The 27930-nt window shown below is 32.8% G+C and overlaps 1 protein-coding gene across 1 annotated transcript; it reads right to left on the minus strand.

The window, feature by feature from the left end:
* Positions 1-1159: 1159 nt before the first annotated feature.
* LOC146538080 (lachesin-like) lies at positions 1160-27563 on the minus strand. The gene is made up of 10 exons (XM_085186628.1): positions 27312-27563; positions 17527-17624; positions 15097-15304; positions 13933-14091; positions 10375-10503; positions 8788-8922; positions 6082-6231; positions 4931-4960; positions 4419-4481; positions 1160-4083 (listed from the first exon to the last, which is right to left on the minus strand). Exons 1-10 carry the CDS (start codon positions 27409-27411, stop codon positions 3986-3988), a joined length of 1170 nt encoding a protein of 389 aa, XP_085042754.1. The 5' UTR covers positions 27412-27563; the 3' UTR covers positions 1160-3985.
* Positions 27564-27930: the final 367 nt, after the last annotated feature.

Raw genomic sequence — 27930 nt, forward strand, 5'->3', positions numbered from 1 at the left:
ACTTGGGCGTTGTTTTTGCAACAAGGCCTCACGAGCCTCCTTTTGGTAAGAGGGCTGTTACTAAAAAAAAACTACAATTCTGTTACAGTCTAAATATTATAGTTTGACAAAATAACATTGTTTTGGCGGCGAATGGAAAATATTGATAAATATTCAGAGTCGCTATGCGAAATCCATATAAAACGTAGAAAAATTTACGTGTTACATATACCTACGACTAAATAATATTAACAACTTAGTTGACTTTTCTGAAATTTCGCTCAATAATAACCAATAAAACTGTTTCATGTAGGAAGTTTGTAAAGTTTCCAGACACGCGACAAAATGGGGGGAGGGTCGCGGCTAAGGAGGCATTTATTGGTGGCATTTACGAAGCCAAATTGTACACTATCTATTAATTTTGTTTTTACCTTAAATACGCTGGTTTACGTAACGATTTGTATGATTAATGTTCATTTCTGTATTCGTTTCAAAATAGGAGTTATATTTACTATTTATTTTTTATAAGTGAATTCACTGCGTTAACATTTAATTTTACGCTCAAGCTATAAAAAAAATATTTTTTTAGGTTAAGGCCATCCCTGTCTGGTGTAAGAGTGCAGATTATAAACACGGTGATTGTGGGTTCGATCCTTCTCCAAGTAATACTAATTATGTCAATTATATTGATTCCACCACTCTATATGCAATATTTTGGATATTGGGCGGGAAGTGGAGAACGGAACTGAAATGTCTTACTATCTTACAATGCAAGAACTTTTCTTAGAAACTTAGACCGGTTTACTCCAATGAATGTAATGGAATATGAAAAATTCGGTATAAGTATTTTGCCTTAAATTGACCTTATGATTATATATGCTATAGGTAGTTTCTTTCTATTAGTACTAAGTAAGACCCTGAAGTAATATTCTTATTATGTATAGTTTAGCACTAGTAGTATAGTCGAGGCCGTGTGACTGTAAACGCGACAGGCTATTGATTCGATTCCCACTCAAGGAAATGAAATATTTCATATTTTCATTCTGGTGTCACTTTTCACATACTAACTAGCATTACCTCTTTACAAATGTTTTAACCCTATTTAATGTCAGCTAAACATTAACAGCAGTCTCTGATAACTTACAATCTATATGGTAATGGGTAAAAATAAAAAACAATATATTATTATAAACTATTTTAATCTTTTACTAATCAGCGAAAGTGGTCCGAGTTCAACAAAATTGAATTACAAACGAATGGTAAAATATAAAATTATACAAATATTTATTTTCGCGGTTTTTGCGTAATATAATAATTATATATTAATCCTTATTATTTGTAGCTGGCTTCGACCTAAAGCGATAATAACATGTAATTTAATTAGTTCATTCACATTACATATATTTTGTATTATCTGTTATATATTTAATACAAAACAATCAAATAGTTCTTATTAACAAGTAAATTATTATAAGCAAGAGAAATTCGACTGTAGTATTTAATAACAATTATAATTCACTAGAACAAAAACATTTTTCACTTTTTCACTTCGACGCAGTCTATTAAAAATGGTAGTTTAGGTAGTCATTTTATTAATATATATCAAAATTTATAAATAAATTTATTTAAGCCACAGTATAAAACCAGCTCTACTAACTAAGCTATGTCTTAGAAATACTTTGCAAAAGTAAATAAGTTATTAAGTTCAAATGAAATACATTTAAACATTATAAAACATAAGCAAGCTGTTTTATATAAAGCTGTCAATTACAGGAGGTCATAGATACAAATCTTGGTTGAGACAAAAAGATAGTTCCTATACAAGTTATAGTCACGTTATTTGATACGCATATTTGTATATGCGTCTCACTATAAGCCTAATGGTTATAGGTTCAATTCCTATTCGGAGGAGTGAATATGGGGAGGATGTGAATACTTCCAATTACCCGAGATAAAGTACGGCCCCTAGTTTTGCCACTCAACACAACTAATCTCATATTTAGAAGGATGTCGGAGAACGGAGTGTTTTATCACTCGGTCGACTCTGCTATATACGGTATAGAGAGTCGAGCTAAAGCAAATAAAAAATATAAACAAAATATATGGGGGCTATTTTCATCGTTTTCGGATACTTCTATAATATGTAAATTGAGTGAACTTTCTTAATTCAATAATATTCCTGACAAAATAATTAACTCTTAACAAGTTGTTTTGAGTTTAAATATTAGAATATACCAAAAAGGTAAGATAGGCTAGTCATGGCGTAGGGGCACAAGAGTGTGACTGTAAACACAAGAGGATATGGGTTCAATTCCCACTCGAGGAAAGAAAACTTTTAATATTTTCATTTCTTTGCTCTCCAAATTTCGACGGAAAAAGGACAGTGGTATGTCTTAACACCAGAATCCTTCTGCCAATCCCGCTACAACGTAAAGCTGATATAAAACCAATAAAGTATTATATTACAATTCAATTTACAATCTAAGCTGAAAATTTTAAGATAAATTAAGATTTATAAAGCTAAAATTTAATATATATTTAGTTAATTTTCGTTTACAAATGCCGATATTTCGTTTATAACAAACAAAAGGCCCGCCATAGGGCCTTTGTTCCCGTAATTGAACGTCTGCGGAATGATTTATCTTGGACCTTAAGCACAAAAATACTACATGCCTCTTTATTTACATGCTTATTTATTTCAGTCTATACTTATTATTATTATTTATATTTATTGATATAACATTCGAGGCCAGTGGTGGCGCAGGGGCACAAAGTGTGACTGTAAACGCGACTGGTTGTGGGTTCGATCCCCAGTCGAGGAAATGAATTATTATTTCTTAATATTTTCATTTCTTCCCACTGGCACCAATGCAAAAGCCCATCGTTGAGTTTTACCATTCAGCATGCAATGCCTCAAGAATTTGGCGAAAAGTTAATATAACGGAGTGTTAACACCAGGTTTCCTCTGCCTACTCTGCAGTGCACGGGATAGAGCGTGAAGCTGATTTAATTTTTTTTACTTATTATTATTATTTATATAATACTATGGTAATTTACATGCAATTACAACGATATGTCCAAACTTTATGTATATATTCTATTTATTCGTAAGCTATAAGCTTCTATTTTACAGTAATAAAATAATTTAATTTTTTTACATCTACATTTTTATATACTATGTTTATAACAAGAAGTCAGATATTTCGTTATATTTTTTTATAATATTTTCAATTAAAATATCACTGCAATTAATATAGTTTTAGATATTTTGAACTCTGTTGAAGTTTTATATATTAAAATTCTAATAAACTTTACTTACTTATAATGTAGTTACTTAAATTCATTGTGACTATGTATTTCATAATAAAATTATTTTTTCTTGAGATCAATATACATATATTTTAAGAAACTTAGAAAAATTATCGTATAGCTAAATATATTTTTGGAGAACATTACGGAACTATCCAAGAAAATTCTCAAATTTTTTTACCCATATACACAATTGTGTATAACCTAAGTCGGCACCACTTGCTTAGATATACATAAAATAATATTTTTACAGAAATTAAAAAAAATCTATAATCTACTAATTATGAAAACTTAGATATATAGAAACTTATAAATATTTAACAAAAGAGAAAAATGATATGTATTTTATATATCGCACTATCAAAATCAAATAAACAGAATTTGAAAAATTGCAATTTGTAGAAATCACCATAGCGATTAAAAACATCTTTTGATTTTTATCAGAAAATATTATTGAAATGCTGGTCTTAATTGCCTTTTAATTTGGTCTCTTTCAGGTGCTTTTATCAATACAACAGGCTCTCTCTATTTCAATTATTATAAAAGCTAAATTAATTAAATTTTAAATGAACAAACTGATATATATTTAACAACAAATAGATATTAATCTAAAAACAACTTACACATACCAACCTAAATACTATAATACTGTAAAATATTAGAAATAAAAAAGTACTAGAATGTCTCAAGGCGATTTTTAGTATATTAGCTTAATTATTAAAATAAGGGTAAACAACAAATGGTAACAAAAGCTATCCTTCAAGACTCCTCTGTTGTAATCTTGTAATCTGAAATCTGAAATTATGTCTTAATTAGCCTCGTTTTTTATTGAATCAAAAAACATTTTTCCTGTCGTTTGTTATTTTATAAAATATTGTAAAGATTGTGTTTTTTTGTATTATGATGAAAAGATTCTTATACAGGTTTCACCGTTCATTAGGTAGACAGGGCTTCATTGTTGCTTACTATGTTTCCTTACTTCAAGTGTAGGAGTTACTTTTTTTATTTATTTTCATAGCGCTCTAAATTTACGTACTTAACTTATTAAATACTACTAATATAATATTATAAAAGAATGATTTATTTTTATAACAAAATTGTTAAAGACTTAAGGACTTAAAATAACTTACCTTGAGTGCCAAATAAGGTACTTTCAGATGGTTTTCCTGCTACTATATTTAACTTTTGGATAACTGCAAAAGAAGTTCAAAATATAATTGAATATAATAATATAACTATATAATATCTAGTGAACGATTGAGAACTTCGTGGCTCAGGGATGTACAGCAACGCGACGGGTGTGGGTACGATATCCCTTTGCAAGAAAAAATCCTATCATTTCCTAAACACGGCGTTCAATTTCACTTTTCAATAAGCAATGTCTCGAAAGTGGGTAAAAGTGTGTAATGCTAAGTTATCCCTGCCTTATATGGCTAACTAACTAACTTGGTTAGCACGACGGCGATACAGCTGAAGTTAAATAAAAACAAAAAAAATCTCATTATAATAATATACACAAAATCAATTTCATTTCATATGTCAAAGATTCCATTCTTGACAAACTAAGTTTATTTATCCTTATGTCGATTAATTTATTTACACGACGCATTTAGCTCTAACTATATCAACTGTGCATACAAACCGTTTCTGTTTTCCATCGATGTTTGCATGGCTGTAAAAATAAACGGGGAAGTAAAATCAATATTTTTTTTCCTTTTAATAAAAACAATTGTAAATGAAAATTGTTCTTCTATATTTATTTATTGTCTTTGTATTCGATAGCACTCAATGAGATTAACATAAATTGGTTTAGTAATAATAATCGCAAAATACGCGAAAAGTGTGATGATTAAATTACTTATAAAATTATAGAACTCCTAAATCGGAAGTTATAAGGCCTATGAGCATTTAAAATAGCGTATACGTGTTTTTTGTATGTAAATAAAGAACTTTGATTCTCTAAATTAATTAAATGTTCATGATTTCGCTCTTGTGTCAAGGCAAAGTGCGGGGTTAAGTTCCTCAACTTGACAAGCAATGCCTTGACATTTCCGTACACAAAAAATGTGTTAATGACAAGTGTGAGAACGTGGGAAACTAGGTTCCCAGGTTCCCCTCTGTGTACCCTGGTATGTGCGGGATACAGCGTGAACTTAAAACAACTCTATTAGAACCATCATAGCGATAAGTACACAGCTTACTAAATGTTTGCTAACAGTTAAAGCACAGCACACACTGTCTCAGATTAAGCGATTCACCAAAGCCCTCAGTACATAATGTTCAAAGCATCTTCTAATACAGTATACATAATATCATATAAACCAAGTTAAAGGTCATGAGTTCGATTCCCAATCAAGGCAAATATTTTTATAATAAGCTGTGCCTTGTGTATAATGATGACAATCTGTGTAGTTCTGTACGTATTTATAAATAGTTTTTCAGCTTCAACTTTATTCCATTACGCATGATATGGTATGTAGAGGAAACCTAGTACCAAAACACTCATCTCTCCACTTACCGTGCAAATTCGAGTAACGAGTAGGAAATGAAAATGATTCATTCCCCGAAGTGAGCATCGAACCCACAGCTATTACATTAATAAATAATCAAATGTTGTTCTACTATATCAATAATTGTCACTTGTATTATGAATAGAACCAAACGACCACCATACCATAGCTCTAATATTATTTTTATTTACAGAATTTTACATAAATTATTAATACATAAATAATGATAATAATATAAAAAAAACATATCTGAAAACATTTATAACAAAAAATAATAACTTACGGTATAACTTAATGGTGCCCTCGGTGTCTCCCAGGGAGTTTTTCGACACGCATTTATAAGTTCCGTAGTCAGCGTTCGTTACTTTTCGTATCGGCAGCCGCAGCTTAGAGCGATATGAGCCAGCGATTTTTTGTGGCTCGAGACCGCCTCCTATTAATTTCAGTAAAATTAAATATTTCCCTGGTTACAAAAGTATTATTGGTAATACAGGCCGTTGCGGCTCAGCGACGTCTGACTGACCAATTGTACACGCGACGGGTGTGGGTTCATTTTGGAGTCTAAGGTCGATTATTTTTGTTTATTAACTTCATGTTGTATACCTAGTGGTGGCCAGAGGGAAAACAGAGTGTACGATCTCTGTATACCTCTTCTTACATGTTCTCCTCATGCTTTGCGGTGGGACCTCAAGCTTTTTACGTGAGCTTCCTCCAGTATCATCGACACTGTGTCTTCGAAAGTCAACTAAATTCTTCCCCTAGCTATCTTACTGCTAATTTTTCCTTTATTCTCTTTATTCAATATTTTTATTTTCTCCCACTGGTAACAAGACAAAGCACTACGTTGAGTTCAGCCACTCAACACACTTTGTTCAACACTTACAACATTAAAACTATTTAATAATATTTAAAGGGAAGAAGATTTTTATTTTTTATATTTTTAACATTTTTTAATGATGAGAGAAATTTTCAAACATTTTCCCATCTCATTTAATATTGTAATACTAAAAGCTCTCCACTAATATATTCAAAGTCGCAAGCAGGTAGGTATAATAATAAATTACGAATGCAATATTAAATCATACATTTCATGTAAACGATTAATCCTGTGACATTTAATTAATTCTCTTATGAGACACGAACCATTTGCCTCATCAAAATTTTATTTAATACACACTCGACGGGGAAAAACCTTTTTCTGATTCAAATTGTGTCATTAAAATAATTGATTGTGTTTTCATTCTGAGCTGCATGATCGCATTAAGTTTTATGTTATTAATTAAAATGTTGGTAGAAATGAATACTATTTATATTTTTTTGTACGTAAAGAAATTGTATATGTAATTCTGTAGGTAAAATATCTCACCTTAGCATTTTAGGTCAGGTTACCTAAGGTTAGGTAAGTACAAGCGGATGGTTATGAGATTCACGAGAAAATCCCGAAATGGGTGAGATACCCACTTAAGATATAGTTAAAAAAACAAATGGCCTATTATGACAATTATTAGTCTGTCGTGGCATAGTGACACAAACGTGATGGTTGTGGGTTCAATTCTCGCGGGAATAATATATTAATATTCTTTTTCTTCGCTCTGGTAACGAGGCAATACGCAGCGTTCAGTTTCGCACCTCGAAAATTCAGCGGAAATCAGCGAATGGAGTGTCTTAACATTAGATTTCTTCTGCCTACCCTGCAATATGCGGTATCTCAAAACAGACAGAAAGAAAACAGATGAAAAATACTATCGAAGCTCGAATATCACAGAAAAGCTAAAGAAAGTGTATATTATAAACAACCTTATTGAAACATCAAATAACTCAAGTAGTTTTTATATAATTTAATCTTAACATTTTATAGGTGGCACGACCTTTTATGCTCGCGTCAATCAATTAATGTTCCTAGTTAGGTCACCCAACGTGCTTCGCCTTTGATTAGTACTAGAGGTCAGATGACAATCAAGCTGTATGGAAACTGGTCAACCGGTATGTAGGTTAAATTAATAAACTTCACTTTGCCAACTAAAATGGTTTAATTTTTTTTTGCATCACGCTGTAACCCGCAGACATCAGGGTAAACAGAGGGAACATGGGAACCTAATGTTAAGACACTCCGTTCCCTATTTTCGAATTGAATTCTAAAGGCATTGCACTTTGAGTGGTGGAACTCAACGGCGCGCTTTGCCTCTATACCAGAGCGAAGAAATGAAAATATTAAATATTTCATTTCCTCGAGTAAGAATCGAACCCACAACCTGCCGCGTTTACATTCACACTTAGTGCCTATAAACGACTAGCCACCCACTGACCTCTGACCTCTACTGGCTAATAGTTAAATGCGATTTATCAAAGAATAGTTAGTTCAGCAATTAGTAAAAATGCTAAGTCGATTAACGAGCTTTCAACTCAGCGAACTTTTTATATTATAATAACTTGATATTTCTCAAAGTGCAAGAGTTATTGGAAAGGAAAATATGATAAGGTTAATATAATTTTTCTTTGCTATTTCATCCATCTCGTGTATTTTATTCTTATACTTATTATACTGCTCGCCCACTTGGTTAAGATTAATTAAGAATTTAGTTGAGTAAAAAGTTCACCCGTTTATATTATTTTTTTATTTGTTATATATATATATATATGTAAATTGTATTTCATACAATATTGCTTGTCCCTGAAATCTAAAGTTTATATTATTTTCTTTTCAGCTTCGCGCTCCCATATATACAGGAGACAGACAATGAACGTACAGTCAAGAAAACCCGTCCTCTGCATTCCGTCAGAATTCAAGACTGACCGTGCTGAGTGACTCAATGATTAAGCAAGAAAATGAATACAAATCATCACCTTAAGAGGCGATCGACACCCATTGATTGGACAGTCTTATATTTAAATGATAACAGTTAAATAATAATAGTTAAATAATAATAGTTAAATAATAATAGTTAAATAATAATAGTTAAATAATAATAGTTAAATAATAATAACTCACCTATGGGCACAATTTCATTATCTCTACTCCAGTAGCTGACGGGCTTGGGGTAGGCTTCGGTTTCGCACTCAAGTACTAAATCAGTACCGAGAGACGCGCCAACTAGCTGGTTCTTAATTACAATTACTGGCGGGACTGGTGAAAGGAGAAAAATGTTAGTCAAAAGAAACACAGTTTAGTACTTTTAAAGTTTAAGCAATATATTTTATCTTTATTTTTTTTTATATATTTATTTAGCGTTGGATTTCTATTTTTTTCTCTCTGGTGTTGAGGCAAACTCGCAAAGCCTCCAGAGTTGGGCGGAAAGTGGGAAATATAGTGTCTTAACAGTAGGTTCCCTCTACCTACCCTGCTGTGCGAGGGATATAACGTGAAGGTAATTTAGATTGCTTAAATTTTTTTTCTTATATTTTTCTTAAATTCTCAAATAGTCATATTAAATTTCTATCGACGAAATAAATAAGGTAGGTACTATATAGAAAGAAAGATTTAGTAAATAACAGGAAAAAACTCTTGTCTTTGATATATAAAGAATCTAATTTCTTACTTTTTTAAACTTTACATCCCACGCATAGCAAGGCAGGCAGAGGGAACCTGAAAACCTAGTGTTAAGACCGTTCCACATTCAGATACATCTGTTTCCAACTTTTTTTCTCAATTTTATGTTACTTACTTGGTATATTTTAGTACAGATTCTAAATTTGGTTCAATACTAAACATCAGTGTAACTACTGAGGCCAACGCCGTACCTCCTTCATCGTAGTCAGTTTAAAAATACAAAGTCACTCGCTAATAATAAAAGGCGGAAAATATAGAGCGGAGGTTAAAGTTGAAGTGAGTGGAGTACTCGCTAATCTACTAACTCGGTCTTTGTGAAGTATGAGGCAAGACTATAATTTATTTACTAGAGTCTCTTGAGTGCAGTGGATAGTCACGTCACCTTTGATTAACATTGTCTATTATGTTATTGTTCGTAGGTTTGAATTATATCTTTAGCTATTTTTTTAAGCCTCTGTCTCGCACAGAGGAAACCTGAGAGCCTAGTGCTAAGACACTCCGTTCCCATAGAGGCACTTTCGTGCCCCAATTGTGCAGGCATTGATTTTGTACATCCGACATTTCTAATTTAAAACTGAAATACACGATCTAGGTTCCTTGGGGTTTTCTTTAGACAGTGCCATTTGCCGAAAATAAGGGATTTTAAGTTTTTTTGTTTTTCTTTTGCTTTTTAGTTCACGAATTTGCAATTTAAAATTCGTTTCGATGTAAACAAGTAGGAAAATTTTATGAGGACGCAGTCGCAAGCGAGCGACTGTAAACGTGACAGGTTATGGATTATATTTTCACTCAAGGAAATTAAATATTTAATATTTTCATTTCCTTGCTTTGGTAAAAAGACAAAACACGATGTTAAATTCCACCACTAAATACACATTGTCTCTAAAATTTATCGGTGCGTGGGGAACGTAAGACGAGGTTCCCTTTACCCTACCTTGCTTTATATAACACGAAAGTATAAAAAAAGGAACCCCCACACTAGCCCCAATACTATAATATTGCTAATAATAAATTCAAACATATCCTCACATTCAACAGTAATCATGATCCTCTTGCTGACCGTGGGCGGCACTCCGTTCGACGCGATGCACAAGTACGCGCCGGCGTGCTGTCGGCTTATACGGCTGATGTTTAATACTGGACCTTCTAAAGAAGATACTGAAATATAATTTTCATGTTAATAAAGTTTTTATATAACTTTGCACCGGGTTCCCACCTTCGTCCTTATTGTAATGATGACAAACGACCCAAAGCCGTTTGGATGAAGTAAAGTAAGGAAATAAATTATATGTTCATGTTCTTAAACCGATGTTCATATTCTTAGAGGCCGTTGTGGCATAGAGGCACAAGGGTGTGACTATAACGCGACGTTTGTGAGTTCGATCCGCACTGGAGGAAATGAATTTCTCTTTATTAATAATTTCATTTCTCCGCTCTGGCACCAAGGCAAAAAGTTGAGTTTCGCCACTCTGTTGAGTAATTCCTCGAAATTCATCGAAAAATTCGGCGGAAAATGTCTTAACATCCCCTCCACCCCCCGACCACCTTGCTATATGTGGGATACTATGTGAAGCTAATTTATTTATCGTCGTCTAGTAAATGAAGTCGTTTTTTATTTAATTTTAAACAGTTTTAAAGCAGTATTCATAACGAATTATAAATATGTTAAAATATTTTATAAAAAAATAAAACGTTTCAAATACAAAAAAATGTTAACAGCTAAATAAAAATTGCGCTTTGATAGGATTTAAATGTATAGCTTTATGGGGTAAAGCTTTAGGATGCATTATTCATATTTAAATCCTGGAGGTTTTACAGATTTCCAAACATGTTTTGTTCATTAACCGACTTCTTTTTTTCAAAAAACAGGAAATTTTTATATTCGTTGACTATATGATTTTATATTTATGTTTGTCAATTATTTTTTGTTAGAAAGATCGTACCTTTCCATTGGTTCCATATAACCATCAAGTCAGGATCTGATGAAAGCATCATAAAATCGAGAGAAATTCTTAAATTTTATAGGCAGGTACTGACAGTCTCATATAGCATATATTTGTAAAATTTCCAGAGATTTAAAAAAAACAAGCACTGCTACTTATGGCATAAGATTTCTCTCCAAAAAAAACTACTCATCTAGTAAAGACCTTACTAACTTGCCTTAATTGCCTTTAACTCTATAAAATATTTTATATATAACATTTTATAAGCTACGACTCCTTTATTTAAAAAACAACAACTAAATAACATAAGTTATTTATAATATCCATACATCACAAGATGAATTTCCTGTTTGGCTTTTGAAGCTGCACGCTAAAGAGTATAACCCAATATTACTCGTATATTTAAACTTTAGGGTTCCAAAGTTAAATAGTAAAAACTATATACAACTAAAATTAGTTCGGTCTTCCATCTACTCGCCTGTGGCTGTCAGTTTCTACTATTTTCATATTAGAAAATCACTTGATTCAGTAATTTGTTTTTAAAATGTTTTATTTTAGAATTAATGTAAATTATAAGGAAAGTAGTGTTTGAAAATAATGTTGCTCGTCCTATTCTTAGTAGCCAATTATGTCTAAAGTTAAGTATCCTATCCTATCCTATATCTTATAAAACAAAGTCGCTTTTCGTGTCTGTCTGTTGTTTCTAACTCTTCTTCTTCTAAACCACCCAACGGATTTTTATGCGGTCTTCACCATTAAGTCGAGTGTTTTTCGTAGAAGGTTTATATATAGTTTATTATTTGTACATTCTTATGTAAATTAACATAAATACGATAAATGTGTATAAAGTCCTACCCGTTGAGACACTTTCGCGCATGCGCTGCTCTAATGGTAAGTACTACATGAAAAAAATGTACTGTAGTATTGTTCCTCTTAATAAGATCTACAAAAAAGTCCACGAGAGCATATTCGTATCTTTTAAGAATAACTTGTAGTGATCATTTTTCTGTCTAAAAATAATAATTTCAATATATTTTTTATTGTGAGGGATATTTTTCCATAATGGTATTAATCCTTATCCTTTAAAATACTTTATTAATTTTCTACGTTAAACGAAGATAACATTTGCTTTTTAAAATATTTCGAAATTGCGAATAGTTTTACAGAAAAACGCATTTAATTTCTTGACACATCCCGCCGTTGACACATCAGCTGTATGTTACTCAAGTTTCACTTATCCCTTACTCTCAGCATATAAATAAGTACATTAGTTACGTTGGTCATTTAATGTAGACCAAAACTGTCTTTTACTGTTTTTCATTTTAATAAGTACTTTAGAAGTTGTTACAATATCAAAAAAATCCTTGCTGCGAAACGGCTCGCCACTCGCCATGCATCCGCCGTGCCCACTTGCCTTACACGCATCGGTGGTTCAGTGGTAGAATGCTCGCCTGCCACGCGGGCGGCCCGGGTTCGATTCCCGGCCCATGCATTCTATATTTAATTTTCCTCACAGGCAGCCACGTCGTGCTTGCTTTTCATTAGGGACAGAATACCCCCTTCAGCATTAACCACAAGCTTGAAAAAAAAAAAACCCGGCTGCCTCTATAGCAACGAAGATTTTGAGTTGAATGTATTATTTAAGCGCGATATATTTAATTATATTTTAATAAGTACTTGAAAAGATTAGTAGCACAGATTTAAAATTACGGTACCTACTAAAAAATCCTTGCTGCGTAAAACAATTGGAAAATCCTTATTGAAACTACAAAAATGCGGGTTGCATTAGGGTTTTATTAATTTCCACATTATCTTAAGTGCTTTGCAAACATACATTACATGAATAATCCTGTAGTAAAAGCGGGCGAAGCCGCAAGAGGGTCGCTAGTTTATATATAAAAAAGGAAAATGAATTCATTAAATGTTCTGAACAATTCTCACTCTATTCATATTTTTGAGTCCCGTCACTTAACATACGATGAATCGAAATAATCAAAAATAGAGATTTCTAGGGCAGAGGGAACCTGGGAACCTGGGAAGTGTTTACACACTCCGTTCCTTATTACCTCCCATTTCAAGTAATGAAAATAAATAAATATTATATTTATTTATTTTTCATTAAAATTGTCACTTCAAAAAGTTTAAAACACCCCCCTAAGTATTTTATTTTAAAAATAAAATAATAATGCATGATTTCTGTAATTATGTTTACAGTTAATTATGTGGTATTTACAGAGAAATATTATACTGATAATCATAACTAGGGTTGCTAGCTTAAAAAAATAATAATTATTATTTTTATAGGCGGGTAGGCACAAGTTTAGTGTTATGTTACAGGGTCTACTTTATGCGAAAGCGTTTATTTAAAGAAATCCCACCCCATTCTTAGATCGATATTATAATTTTTAAAGCGTATTTTTATTTGAAGTTGAACTCATAGCATTTGTTCTCTGTTTTGGTTCAGCTGATTTCGCCTTCATTTCCATAAATTAAAATAAAACAATTGATTCTTAACAATAAATGACAAGTATCTTATTTTTTATATTGTTTCATGTCATCCCTAACCGTAGGAACGACAACTCAAAACCCAGGTATCTTTCCCCTATAAGATTACCGCGTTCTAATATGGCTTCTACATTCTTACCTTGTATGCCGTCAGAAACTGTAATGGGCTTAGAGTGCTCCCTGCGCCACGTGATCTGCGGATGTGGGGAGCCGGTGGCCGCGCATGTGAGACTTATTAAGGATCCCTCCCGTACCGTTTGATCTGCACTTGTACCGCGGTCTAGGATATCTGGTGGAACTAGTAAATTATAAAAAAATGTTAATTTGTTTTTCTAAGCATCTCACAACACGCACACGCAATGTCCAAGAATTCGGTGGATAGTGGGGAACAGATGTGTCTCAACGGGAACGGCGAATTCCCTCTGCCTACCTTGCTAAATGTAATAACCAGTGTGAAGCTGAAAAAAAAATATAATCACCTAAGAAATAACAATGAGAATCGAACTCGCAACCATCGTGGTATTTTGACTATAGACTAAAGGAGATACGACTTAGTTCAATAACATGCTTACTTAGTGATAGACGCTAAGGCGATATGCTAATGTCAGTCCACAATTGGAACCACTGCACATAATTGAAATTTACAAACTCTGTCTGAGATTCTCAAAGCCTTTACATATTAATCGTACGAGTTATGTTTAATTAATTAAATCAAAGTTACTTAATATTCTTAGCGTGTACTATTATACCCTGGATGTTAGCTTGTTGTACAATATTCACTTAGAACTATTATCTTGTGTTGTGTAGAAATGTTGCTGTTGAAACATAGTTAGGTGTTGAATTGTTATATAATTTGCTTAAAATGTCACCATCTTTAAGGTATATTTAGTCATTCTAAAACCTAATTGTTTTGTGCTTAATTCATATTTAATTTAAATTATTCTATAGACATTCTCAGATTCACTTCGACTTTATATTGGGTAAAGCGTACCTACAGATATATTGTATATAGGTGTTCTAACTCAAAGATATGGTTTAAAACTTTAAATAACTATAACAATTCAATATTCTGAAGCCGTGAGACGAAATTGTCATGACGAGAACTGAAAGTGTCCTTAGCACTAGGTTCCCACTAGGTTCCCGTTTTTTCTCCGTATACCCTGCAAAACTTTAAAAAATTAAACGTTTAACCTTTATTCTTTTCACTATGCAATGAAATTTAAAGTACTGAAAATTCGATATCCATAACGTTCCTTAAATTTCACCCATTCACCCATAATAACCGATTTTAAGTCCAACTTACCTACAATATCTAAATACCCGAGCTGACTCTTCATAGGATCAGTATTGATCTGACACATGTACCACCCTCTATCGGTTTCCCGCAGCTCCCGGATGTGCAGGAACCACGTCCTCTGGTCGCTGTGCGTGACACCCACGCGTCTGCTCCGAGATATCACGTGCGTGTGGATTGTTAATATGGTCTGTGTGTCCACTCTCAGCCAGGCTACCTGTTCATTTGGAAGAAAGTAAGGTAAATTGTGAACTTTTTAGTTAAATGGAATAGAGATTTCTTCTTTGATTAAAATAAATATGTTTTTGTCATAAAATTTAATAAAGCTTAACCTTTTTATATTTTATAAGCTATTGAATTTTTAATTTTACTTCTTCCTTTATTACAGTTTCCCGCTGTATCCCTCATAAATCAGGGAAGACAGAGGGAGAGGTGTTAAAAGGGTGGCGGAAAGCCGCGCTTTTGCCTTGGTACCAGAGTTAGGAAATGAAAATGTTGATAAATAATAATTCATTCCCCGAGTGGGAATCGAACCCACAACCGTCGCGTTACATGCACACGCTTGTACCCCTGCGCTATGATGGTGTCAACTACTACTTTTTTAATTTTTAATATTATTAGCAACCCGTACACAGCTTCGCCCTCTATAAAATATAAAATATTACCTGATACTAACAAAACAGTTCAAAAACACCAGTTTTTTCTATTTAATATAATGCTTATGCATTTTATGGTAATGAAAATGTTTTATATAGTCATTTATCATAGCGGAGGAGGCGTGCTCCGGATTTCCGTATACCTTAAAAAAATCTCAGCCATGTATATTTTCGCCGCCCAAGTGATATATCGTTCATACTCATATTTATAATATATTTAAATAAATTGTTGGTTTTGTTTTTATTTTTTTCTTGTAACATCTGACCAAATTTCGTAGATTACTGAATTTACTTAATTTGGTCAAAGAAATAGACACAATTTTTAACATACTGTTTCATTCTGAATAAGTATTATCAAAGCAAATAAAAAGGAAACCTTTAAATATAATGATTACACCTTATTTTTAAGAACCTAATGTTATAACACTCCGTTCCCATCAAGACACTTCCGTTTCCTACTTCTCACCGGATACGGAAGCCTTGGGTGTCGAGTGGCAGAACTCAACACTTTCCTTCGTTACCAGAACGAGAAAAATTAAAATATTAAAGACTTTATTTCCTTGAATGGGAATTGAACCCACAACCAATCGTGTTTACAGATGTACGCCTGAGCCCCTGCACCACGACTGGCCTCAAAGAAATATATTGTATATCTTCAAACTTATCATGTAAGTAGTTGTTACAAGATCCTGTCAGATAAAAGTATAGTTCCTGAGCTTCTAACTTTCTGGAAACTGGTGAAAGCATGAAGTTTTGCTTTCTGTTTGCATATAATCTGTATTCTCTCCAGCGTTCAACGCTCAACACATTGTAAGAGCCTCGCAAGTGAATTTGAAGCAAGTTAAGATGTGAACAAGTATACTTAAGAACTCTTATTGAGTGAACTTAACCGTTATAAGGCACTAGACAATCGAATTAGGGAAATATCTTTTCAAGATGGCTTACTAACGTGATGTTTTCGTTTTATTGGAAAATCTCATTTTTGAAGGTAACTTTTGAGGGATGATTAATTAAATATTATTTAGCCTATACTCTTCTACCGCAGCATGCATTCCTCTGGAATTCTTGGTGTTTTCTTGCTTTGGTTCTTCAGTTTAACATATTTCTTATATTTTTAACCAAGAAATGTTTAGAAATGTTATACGTTTTTCTTTTCTAGTAGAAGAAAGTTGATTGGGAAATTTGGAAAAAAGTGCAGAAACTAAGATTACTTATTATCTGTAGATAGAGATTTGATTATGAATATCAGCTTAGATTAGATAGGCATAATGCTCATACAATTACCCATACTATTTCAATACATATATATATCCGAAAATGTATGGATAACCACCACATTTCAAAAACTGAAGATCGGATTTTAATGAAGCTTAGCTTTGCCCTGAGGTGGAATCTATCATGTATTAAACTAAAAAGGTCCACCTAATACCGATAAAACGTTTACTTTCCAAGAATTTTGTAGACAAACACACAAAATTTAGAATTTTATCCGACTTCAAAAACTTCGTACCTATTACAATTCTATTAAAACCAAGATAAAAAAAAAGAATGTATCTTTGTAACCTTCTATTCAAAATGGAGCTAAATAATATCGTTCAGAATACACTACAAACATATATAATTACTTCCAGTATTATTATAACAAAGCATTCATTTAATATTCTACAAGTTAGCAATTGATGGAAAATGGTTTTAACAATAAATTCTAACAGTTTCCTGTGAATGTAGAATAAACACCGCCCACAATGCAGTATCGGACTTCAATATGGCTAATAATGAGCACCTTGTACGAAGAGAGGTTGTGAACTGTGCACGCCAGTATAGCCTCTCGACCTAGGGGTGCTGTCACATTTTCTATGGGTCCACTGAAGCCTGGTTCATCTGTGGACAAACATAAAAAAGCATTATTTATTATAATTAAAAAAAAACAAAACACGCTGTATCCCGCACACCGTATCGCAGGAAGAAGAAATAATATTCAGACACTGCGTTCCCCACCTTCCACCGAATTCTGGAGGCATTGTGTGTTAAGTGGCGGAACTCAACGCCGCGCTTGGCCTCGACACCAGAGCGAAGAAATGGAAATATAAATTTAAATAAATATTTCATGTCCTCGAGTGTGGATCCCACCCAAATGATGGAACCCAAAACAAGTCACGATAAGACTCAGGGTTCCGCATCAAATTCAAGATTGTAAACCTCTAGGAAGTACAACTTATAAAAGTTGACAAAGTTAAATTTCTGAGCGTATAGAATTTTATGCATAATGGAATTAACGGTTTTAAAATAAAATGATTCTATAGAAAAGTAGTTACGTCATTTTAATTTTTGTTTTGAAGTGACGAAAAGTTATAGTTTTAATATTATAAAATCTTCGATAAATATTTATAAACGGAAAATATACATACCTTGGAGAGGTGTACATTTTTAAGTAGGTAATGCCGTAATAACTTAGTTTATTTTCTGTTCGTACTAAGCTTATAAAATAATCAGATTTAAAATTCTTAACCTTTTCCTTTGTTGCTTTTCATACAAAGCACTACAAAAACCAAAAAAGTTATAGCAAGAAATCTAAGTCACTTTCACTTTATATATCGAATTTTTTTATTCCTGCACATCGCACAGAGTAAAGAGGATCAAATGATAAATCACTCCATTCTTTACTTTTCGGCAAATGTTGCATGTTTTATTTCTCATATTAAGTTATCTAATCCCTTGTTTAATAATATTTCTATTTTTTTTTTTCTTTTCTATTTTTCTATTTCTATTTGTAGTGCGGGGGAGTGTGATCAGATCTGATAATATTTGCATTTCAGATTCTGTTTCCTTCAGAACTCTTGGTGAAGGTGAGACTTATAAATATCTTGGAATGTCTGAAGCATTGGGTATTGATGAGCGGAGCATAAAGCAATTGGTGAAGGAGCGTTTCTTTAGCCGCCTGAAAAAAGTGCTTGGCAGCCTTTTATCTGGTGGCAACAAGGTGCGTGCTTTCAACGGTTGGGTTATGCCGCTTTTAGCCTATACTTTTGGCATTGTAAGATGGACACAGACTGAGTTAGACTCCGTAGATCGCCAAATACGTAAATTGTTGACGACATACCGAATGCACCATCCGCGTTCGTCTGTAATGAGACTGTATATCCCGCGTAAGTGTGGAGGTCGTGGCTTTTTGAATGTCAAGAACCTCCATAACCACGAGGTATGCAGTCTTAGAGAATATTTTCTCAAGATTGACGTGGATATGCACAAGGATGTGGTAACAGTTGACAAAGGCCTTACTCCTCTTTCCTTGGGCAAAGAGAACTGGCGTCGGCCTGTAGTACTTACTACTTCTGATTGCATGGCTGTATGGAAGAGCAAGGAGCTGCATGGTAGATTCCATAGAGCCCTAGTGGGCCAGGACGTGGATACTGTTTCATCATTATCTTGGTTACAGTTCGGGGATCTTTTCGGAGAAACTGAAGGTTTTCTCTGTGCAATTATGGACGAAGTTATCAAGACACGGAACTACCAGAGACATATTATGAAAGATGGCACTATCGACATCTGCCGGGCGTGTCATCGACCTGGGGAGTCCCTCAGACATATTGTCTCTGGTTGTTCTCATCTTGCTAATGGCGAGTATTTGCATAGACACAATCAAGTAGCCAAGATAATACACCAGCAACTTGCTCTTCAATATGGCCTTGTAGAATTGGAGGTGCCTTACTACAGGTACAATCCCATGTCTGTTCTTGAAAATAGCTGTGCTTTGCTCTACTGGGATCGGTCTATTATTACTGACAGGTATATTGTTGTCAATAGACCTGATATAGTACTAGTAGACCGAGTTTTATATTTTTAAATGTATCTTTTTTATAATAATTTATATTTAAAAATGTAAAATTGATTCGCTTATTTAATAAAAGTATATTCTGTGTTTCTAATCCTTTAATAAGAAATGGGGCCATGGGGCAACGTCATACTTTGTTATAAATATTTCCTGTCATGATTTATTAGATATAGACATTTCGATATTTTTCAATAGGGTCTAGAATGCAGACAGACAGACTGCATTTTTCTGTGCTTCAAGGGACCATAGACTTAATATATATTTAATAATAATTTCAGCTTGGTACCTCCAAGCGATCTCGATCTAAATGATCGTGACAGATAGAGAACCGAGGTTTTTACATTTGAGGTTCCCTAAAAATATTTAATATATTCACTGGGATTTAAGCTTACGCCTGCTAATTAATATTAATTAGTAAAGGTTTTCACTAATTATAACAGTTATTATCATTAACTGTAAACTTTTACCATATTAAAATACTTTTATTTACAATGATAATATTTAGGTTTACCGCAAATATTATAACTTTGCTAATTTACTCTCATTTATTATATTGTTAACAATACGTATAACAAAATAAAGTTAGAACATTATTATTCAACATGTTTTCATGTTTTCACACAATTTAATATATACATATTTATTGTTTAAATTCTTTTTTTATTATCTCCACGCTTTAAGACATGCCACTGCTCACTTTCCGCCGAATTCTGAAGTCATTGCGTGGCGACTGCCTCTACACTACAGCGAGGAAATGAGAATATTAAAAACGTGTATACAAAATTTCAGCTCAATCGGTTGAAGATATCTACTTCAAAATTGAGCTCCAAGATTTCACCCGAACCCACATACATACATTGCAAGTTAAATAAAAGCTTTTAAAAACTTCATTTCGTCGAGTGGGAATCGAACCCACAACCTGTCTCGTTTACAGTCACACGCTTGTGCCTTGCGCCACGACTCTCCTCGACCTCTTAAATAAATAAATTAAATTATCTAGTCAAATTACTTGTTTTAAATGAAAATTATATTGAATTTACTTAAATATGAAAACAACAATAGGATTGGCATTTACTGTACATTTAATAACGTAGGTTGGAAGCATATTTATAATAACCTTATAATAATCATCCACTTGAACGTATTGTTGTTTCAAGTTAGAGATAATAAACAATGAAGTAAAAACAAATCAAAGTTAGCGGGTGCGGGTTATGTAAACTGAGTTAATATACAGAATTAGTTCGGCCCGGTAATGAAGCCAACGATTTAGAAACAAGGCTTACATTTTAATGTGATGAAGCTAGGTTGAAACAAATGAGATAATTTTGATAATATATTCACATATTACATACAAATATGTTTATATTTTCATAGATTAAATGAAGAGAAGAAACTACTTAGCATTACATGAATTCACCAGGTGGGTGCCGGTTGCAGGATCCTCACTTTTTTGAGCTCCTCGGCTCAAAATTTTAAGTCTGTAGACGTGACGGCTTGTGAGTTCGATTCCCATTCGAGGAATTATGCATATTTATATTTGCATTTCTTCGTTCTAACAATATATATGGCCAGACTAAGTATTTAAATTATTTGCATTGTCTTCGGTTTGGTAAAATTGGTTGAAAATTAGATTATATTACAAAGTGTTTTAACACTAGAGTTTCCTCTGCCTATCCTGATATACGAGAAAGAACTTTAAGACGAAAATAATTTTTGAAAAGTTTAAATTTCATGCTTTCATTATAAGCAATACGTAGCGTCAGTGAGATGCCACAGATTCTATGAAAAGTCTCATTGCATGTACCAATATTCTCAAAACGATATTTTATGTCCATATTCTTTAACATAAAATAAAAATATCTTTAAAAAAATACATCCCTTACTTTAAATTATTGATTTTTTTACATCCAGGTGGGAAGTGACTCTAGTATACAGACACTTCTCCGTTTATTTCTCTCTGTCTTCTTTATTCTCCGTTTCCTCCTTACTTTTTTCCCAATTAAAAACATGGCGTGTTGTATTATTCTTTTATATACACCTTATTATTATTTAACTATCCACTTACTGAAAGAAAATAAAGGCAGCTTAAGACGCGCGTCGTCTATTGCCAAATACGGTTTATTAACCATGTTTTGATTAAATTAGGTGGCACGCGACACACGAAACTGGACAAATGAATTTAGGTCACAATAAGTATAGAGTGACCTCAAGATAATTACCACTAATACCGTAAAAACAATAATTTATAACATAATCTGTTCATATTTTCCGTAAAGGCATTTTTGTGTGTATGTTGTTGTATATGTGCGTTATTAAGTACATTTGCCCTAGTACAGACCCGTTTTTAAGTGTGTAGGGTACTGTACATCTTTATGAGATGATTTGGTTTTTTTACAGGATTACATGGAGCTATCAAGCTGAAATTTATATCTAATACAGGTTTACGATCCATTGGAACATAGAGAAAATCAGACAATACAATTAAAAAATTCTGAACGAGAGTTTATACAGTTTTAACTGCATTTCGTGTGAAATTCGCCATGTAATAAAATAAAATTATAGAGTATTGGTATATGACGTGGATGTGGAATTTTGCGAGATCCTTAGCAAATTTGTAACGAAGCGAAAAAAAATAAAATAATTAAAAAAGACTGACTCCACCGGGTTGGAATCGAACCCGCAAACATTGTGTGTACAAGCAGACGCTGCTCCACTGTGTCACGGCGGCGTTTATGAGGTAAGTGTAAAAAATATTTAGATATATCTCTCTATTTTTGTAAAGTTCATATAGTGTTTTATGTTCGTATACACTTGTTTAGTTGGGACCTTTCAAATTTATTTTAATTAAACAGACTTTCCCAAACACTTGTATAAATTAAATTGTCAATTTAATTTATAAGGGTCAGTATTGTCAATACGTAGGGCCACCGACAAAATGTGGTTCTATTGAGAAAACGTGTGAAATTTAACTGAATGTTCTTATTTATATAATAATGTACTGCTTAAAGGCATACGCGTGAGACTGTAAACGCGACGGTTGTAAGTTTGATTCCTACTCGGGAAAATGGAACAGAAAATGTCTTAATAGGAACGGAATTTCCAGGTTCCCTATGCTTGCCTTTCTATGTACAGGATACAGCGTGAGGAAAAAAAACAAAATACTAAGAAAGATAGGGGCGGATAATACGTATACATTGACATACGAAACGTCATCATCAAAGAAAAAAATGAAGTTACAATAATAATAATTTACGTCACAAAAGCATTTACTATCAAACAGACTATCTATCAGTTACCACATTTATATTATGATCCTGTGATGCATTATAAATAAATTATATAAGAACTATAGTTCTACGAGTATATAGAACACTGCGGCCTATTTATTTACCATCAGTTTTTTTTCTCTTATTTGTTTTTTTTAAAATGGGGTTCTTACTAAATTCGACCTTATAAACGAAACCATTGTAACTATAATTTCCAAAAACTAAGGATCAATCTGATATACAACCCTAGTTTTAATGACACTACAATAACTTTTCTATAATTTAAATTCATAAAAAAAGATAGATAAATGTCCCAAATACATCGCAGTAATTACACGTTATCACATAATTACCGCAAATGAAGCTATTCGACACAGTCGTCTGGTCCGCGTATTGGTTATTAATGACAATTTACCCAATCAAAATATTTACACATTTTACCACTTTAGTACCTACTATTATAAATAACAAATGACATATATTTTTATTCCTATATTCAGCTTCACGCTGTATCCCGCATGTTGCAAGGTAGGCATAGTGAACTTAGTGTTAAAACACTCCGCTCTCCACTTTCCCACGCATTTCGACGGCATTGCATGTTGAGTCACGAAGCTTTTTACTTCGACATCAGAACAAAGAAATGAAACTATTAAATATTACACTTCCTCGAATAGGAATCGAACCCACAGCCTATTTCGTTTACAGTAGTGCCCCAACGCCACAACTGGCCTCTAACACCATATTAATAGGTATAAAATAAAAAAAAACCCTCCCAAAAAAAACTAAAAAAAGTCCTGCATCAACTAACTATTTGTTAGCAAAGTCCAGAGCAGACTGCAATTAATCTAAAAGGTCTACTCAGTAGACGCAACGTAAACTAGTGTAATGTTTTTTCGAGCACATTAGCCGAACTAATGGCCGCACTGACAGGGATGATTAGAAACGTTGTATTAAAATCACTACCCCTATTTGGATTATCGCGGTAGAATTTGACGTGCAGTCAATTAACGGCGGCGTGGTCCGGGCCTCGCAATTTGTCAGTGACAGCCCCGGAAGTTTCATGAACCCTGCCTTTACAATGAACCATATTGGTTGGTTTCTTGTCGATTTCTTTAAATTTTTGTGTCGTGCTTTTCTGGTGTTTTTTGTCTTGTTTATCTTTTTATCTATAGATGGGTATAGAAATATCTGAAAGTAATGTAAAACTATACTAGTCTTTTAATTAAATAATTAATTAATGATCCTTTAATGACAGCATATAGCTGTAAAGTGAAAGGCCGGATAGATTTTTTTCTAAAACTTAAGTATTTTTACCTATTCGTATATAAATAAAATGTTTTCGTTTTTTATACTAATTATTCTTTACCGAGCTAAAAACTATATTCAAAGAATAATCCTAAAATATTATATTTAAAAGTTAGTTGGTTAATTTTAAAGAGCCCGCTTTGAGTAGATATTTCGAGCGCGAATTTTCACAAAAAAAGAGGAGCGGCACCTAAGTGCAGCTCGCGTGAATGATTGCACTTGGTTGAAAGTTTGTGAAAAAAATATAGAAGTATAACTTTTTCACTACTTTGTACTAAGTATTTTGTTTGAACGACGTAAAGACCTACTAACTTAATTTTCATTTTGTTTATTTTGTCTAAAAAACGATTCTTTTTTATTGCCTATTAAGCAATATTTTAGCTATTGAGACACCCCGTTCTTCATTTTCTGTGCGATTTTTGTGAAATTTATTTTTCTATTTGAATACAACTATAACATTTGAACCTGAACCTGCCACCTCATGAATCCATTAAAAATCCACTTACAGCCTATAGATGTTAGTTATCAATGCAAATTGCTATTATACTGTTTAAGCTTTTAAAATACTAATACCTTATATATATTATTATACCAAATGAAAACATTTGTGGAAACATATTAGATTCTCAGTCAGTTAGTCAGTCAGTTATAATAATTATTTAAAAATGCGTGATATATAATAATAATATAATATTATTTTTAATAATACCAACTAATAATTTTTTGTTACGAGTAGCTACAATATAATTTATCATTTCAATATCTTCATAATATTATTTTTAAAACCGCAGCGTACATAAGTGGCCTACTTAACACTATATTTTTTGCGGGCCAAGAGCACAGCGAGAATCTGAAAAGTCATTAAAATATTACTCCCCATATTTAAATATCGTTGGGAAAACCATATTTCTCATTCATTCACGTTTACAGAAATTATTTCAAAAAATAATATAAGTCGAGTAGCGCGGTACTTGAACTTATTAGCCTTTATACTTAAGTTGCTAGCCTTAACGATATGTAATTTTTTGTTTGGCATGACAAAGTTTATTTTAGTTTTGAAACTTATCTAAGGAATTATTTTTAATTAAACATTTTACTGAAATATTTTTTAATATATGATTTATATTATTTTATTTAGATTTATGAACACACGAATGGCATACATATAGGCACACACATATAGGCATGTAATTACACTGGCTAGCGCTGTCGGTTGAAGTGAGAGAGTAGAAGCTTGCCTTAACATTTTCATATCTTCGCTCTGGTATCGAGGCAAAACGCGGCGCTGAGTTCCGCCACTCAACACGGAATGCCTTCAGAATTCTTAACACTAGACTCTCTCTGCCTACCCTGCTACATGCAGAATACAGAGTGAAACCGAGAGAGAGAAATAAATGACGAATAACATAATAAACTATTCTACATATAGAATAACATGAATAGTATCAAATTAGCTTATAAAAAGTATGTTTTATAATATTTATAAGCATATCTATATATTAGTATGGATCAAGAATGAGATTGCCCATGCGTGAAATAACGTATCAGCAGATTCAAATGAATGTTTACATAGAAAACGGTTAAGCCATGAAATAGAAATAATATTTTTCCCTATTTTTGTATTTCATACAAATTTATGGATTGACATTTAGAAAGACAAAATATAGTGATGGTTCTCTTTTTTTTCTATTAAGGCACTGTCTGTTTTGCTTCTGAAATGTCTGGCAGCAAATTAAATGCGTAATGTCGGGTGACAGAAGTGATAGTTTTGAGAAAACTTTCATTTTCCCGGTCAGGTAAGAAAAATATGGCATTGGACATTTCCACCAAGATTTAGAGTATGGACTCCGAGTGGGAATGGAACCCATAACTGTCACGTTTATAAATAAATATTATTTTTTACAACTTCATAACCATTTTAATCAACTTTCTGCAATAAAATAATTGTTAGACCAGACATTTATTGCAATACATTGTATGTATAATTCTATAAAAAAAACTGATTGGCTATTTGCATAAAGGTATTGCTGATCGCATATACACATGTATTTTCTTGAATCTTTTATTAATTTCCTCTATTAACGTCATTCATACAATCTAAATCTCCCCAGTCGCGACTTCATGTCGCGGCTGGTTTGCTTAGCATAGGTGAAATCCCAGTCCGCTCGACGGCCGCAAGCCGAGGTTCGAGTCCCGCAGGGGGCGCCCTTACAGTCGTCGACTTCCTCACAGGCAGCCACTTAGTGCTTGCATTTCTTCAGAGTACCCTCTTCCCTAACCAACCGGTGTCGCTGTAAAAGCCAATAGGGCTAACAGCATTATCCACATGTTCGAAAAATGCTTATTAAAAAGAAAAAAAGAAAATTTGCTTATATTAAGATAAAAAAAAAATCTAAATAAATACATATATTTAGAAAAACACTACTAGTACTAAAATAAATATTCCAATATTATATAATAATCTAGACATGCACTATTACTAATCCATAAGAATAAGTTTTAGAATACAGAATGACAAACTGAAATTAAAAAAAACAATTAGGTATGCACGTGTATATGATTCCACACCACGTGGTAGAGTTCTCTTTTTTTAGCCTTACGCTGTACCCGGACATAACAGGATGGTCCTGCCTACCCCTCTACGTGAAAATTCTTGTATAGTGATTATTCTACGAAAACTATAGAATTACGTATTTTTTAACCATATTAAGTTCTAGTCCTTTGATTAATTACCTATATGAAAAACAAATACACATAAAAAATATTTTCTTAAGTTATTTAATTTATAAGATGACGACGACAAATATAAAAAAATATTGAGACAGCTCATAATTTTAATTCCATTATCAATGAAGTTAGAATATCAAGAAAATTAAATCAAAACGACAGTTAACTCTAATTTATACGTTTAATTACCCAAATGAATAGTTAAGCGTGAAAAATGACAATTAAGCGACGCAATAAAAACAAAAGTTGTAACGAACCCGGAAAATGCTTAAATAGCAAAAATGTACTATAAAATATTTTTATAGGTTTTGACATTGACCTTTCACCACGAAGTTAAAGCAACTGTAAAGTATTATCGGTTTAAAAGAAACGCTAAGCTATCACGAAATGAATATACTAATATTTTTATATAACTTTATATTATAGTGTTTTACTTACGTGAGGTCGCATATATACTTTTCGCCAGCAGCCAATCCAATAGGACCAATACAATAATCATATTGTGAATTTTCACGAGATTTAATTGATTTTTGAACATTTTGATGTGTTTTTTTATGTATATCCAAATTATAAATTTCGTCTAAACAGTCCCACATTGGGCGCCAAAATACAAAATGAAAACAAATGGTATATACACGGCTTTAAATTCTACACATAACATAAAAATACAACGGCATAATTCTAATATGGAAAAAACTAAAAAATAACACTTCTATAAAAACATTTTAAGCAACGAAACACATCGTTAGCCATCATTGGATAGCATTCAACACACGCGAAGTAGTGATTAAGAGGGCGGTAAACTTTTAATCTGTTTCTTCGAAGTCCGTGAAAAGTTTGGCTTGGGTTTTACGAGCGGAGCACACGACCGCTCAGCTTGAGGTATCGCGAGCTACTGAATGCTTAAGAATGGTGCAAGGGGTTGCACCGGCGCGGCGCCTCCCCTTTTGGACAGCCACCACAGAATACGTAGAACAACTCGGAATAACTATCGTAGCCTTATAATTTTCTCTTATATCCTAGAATTGCTTAATGACCAAATGACATTCTGAATCGA

Source organism: Heliconius melpomene, chromosome 6 (genome assembly GCF_056956725.1).
Source record: "Heliconius melpomene rosina isolate 202511_hmr_F chromosome 6, ASM5695672v1, whole genome shotgun sequence".
NCBI classification, from domain to species: Eukaryota; Metazoa; Arthropoda; class Insecta; order Lepidoptera; family Nymphalidae; genus Heliconius; species Heliconius melpomene.

Excerpts from the sequence above, each read along its gene's own strand:
- LOC146538080 (XM_085186628.1), bottom strand. The coding sequence starts at position 27,411 with ATGTTCAAAAATCAATTAAATCTCGTGAAAATTCACAATATGATTATT. Across the intron at positions 10,504-13,932 it reads AGTTTCTGACGGCATACAAG|TATCTTCTTTAGAAGGTCCA; the intron begins GTAAGAATGTAG and ends ATTATATTTCAG. Across the intron at positions 8,923-10,374 it reads GATCATGATTACTGTTGAAT|TCCCGCCAGTAATTGTAATT; the intron begins GTGAGGATATGT and ends TCCTTTCACCAG.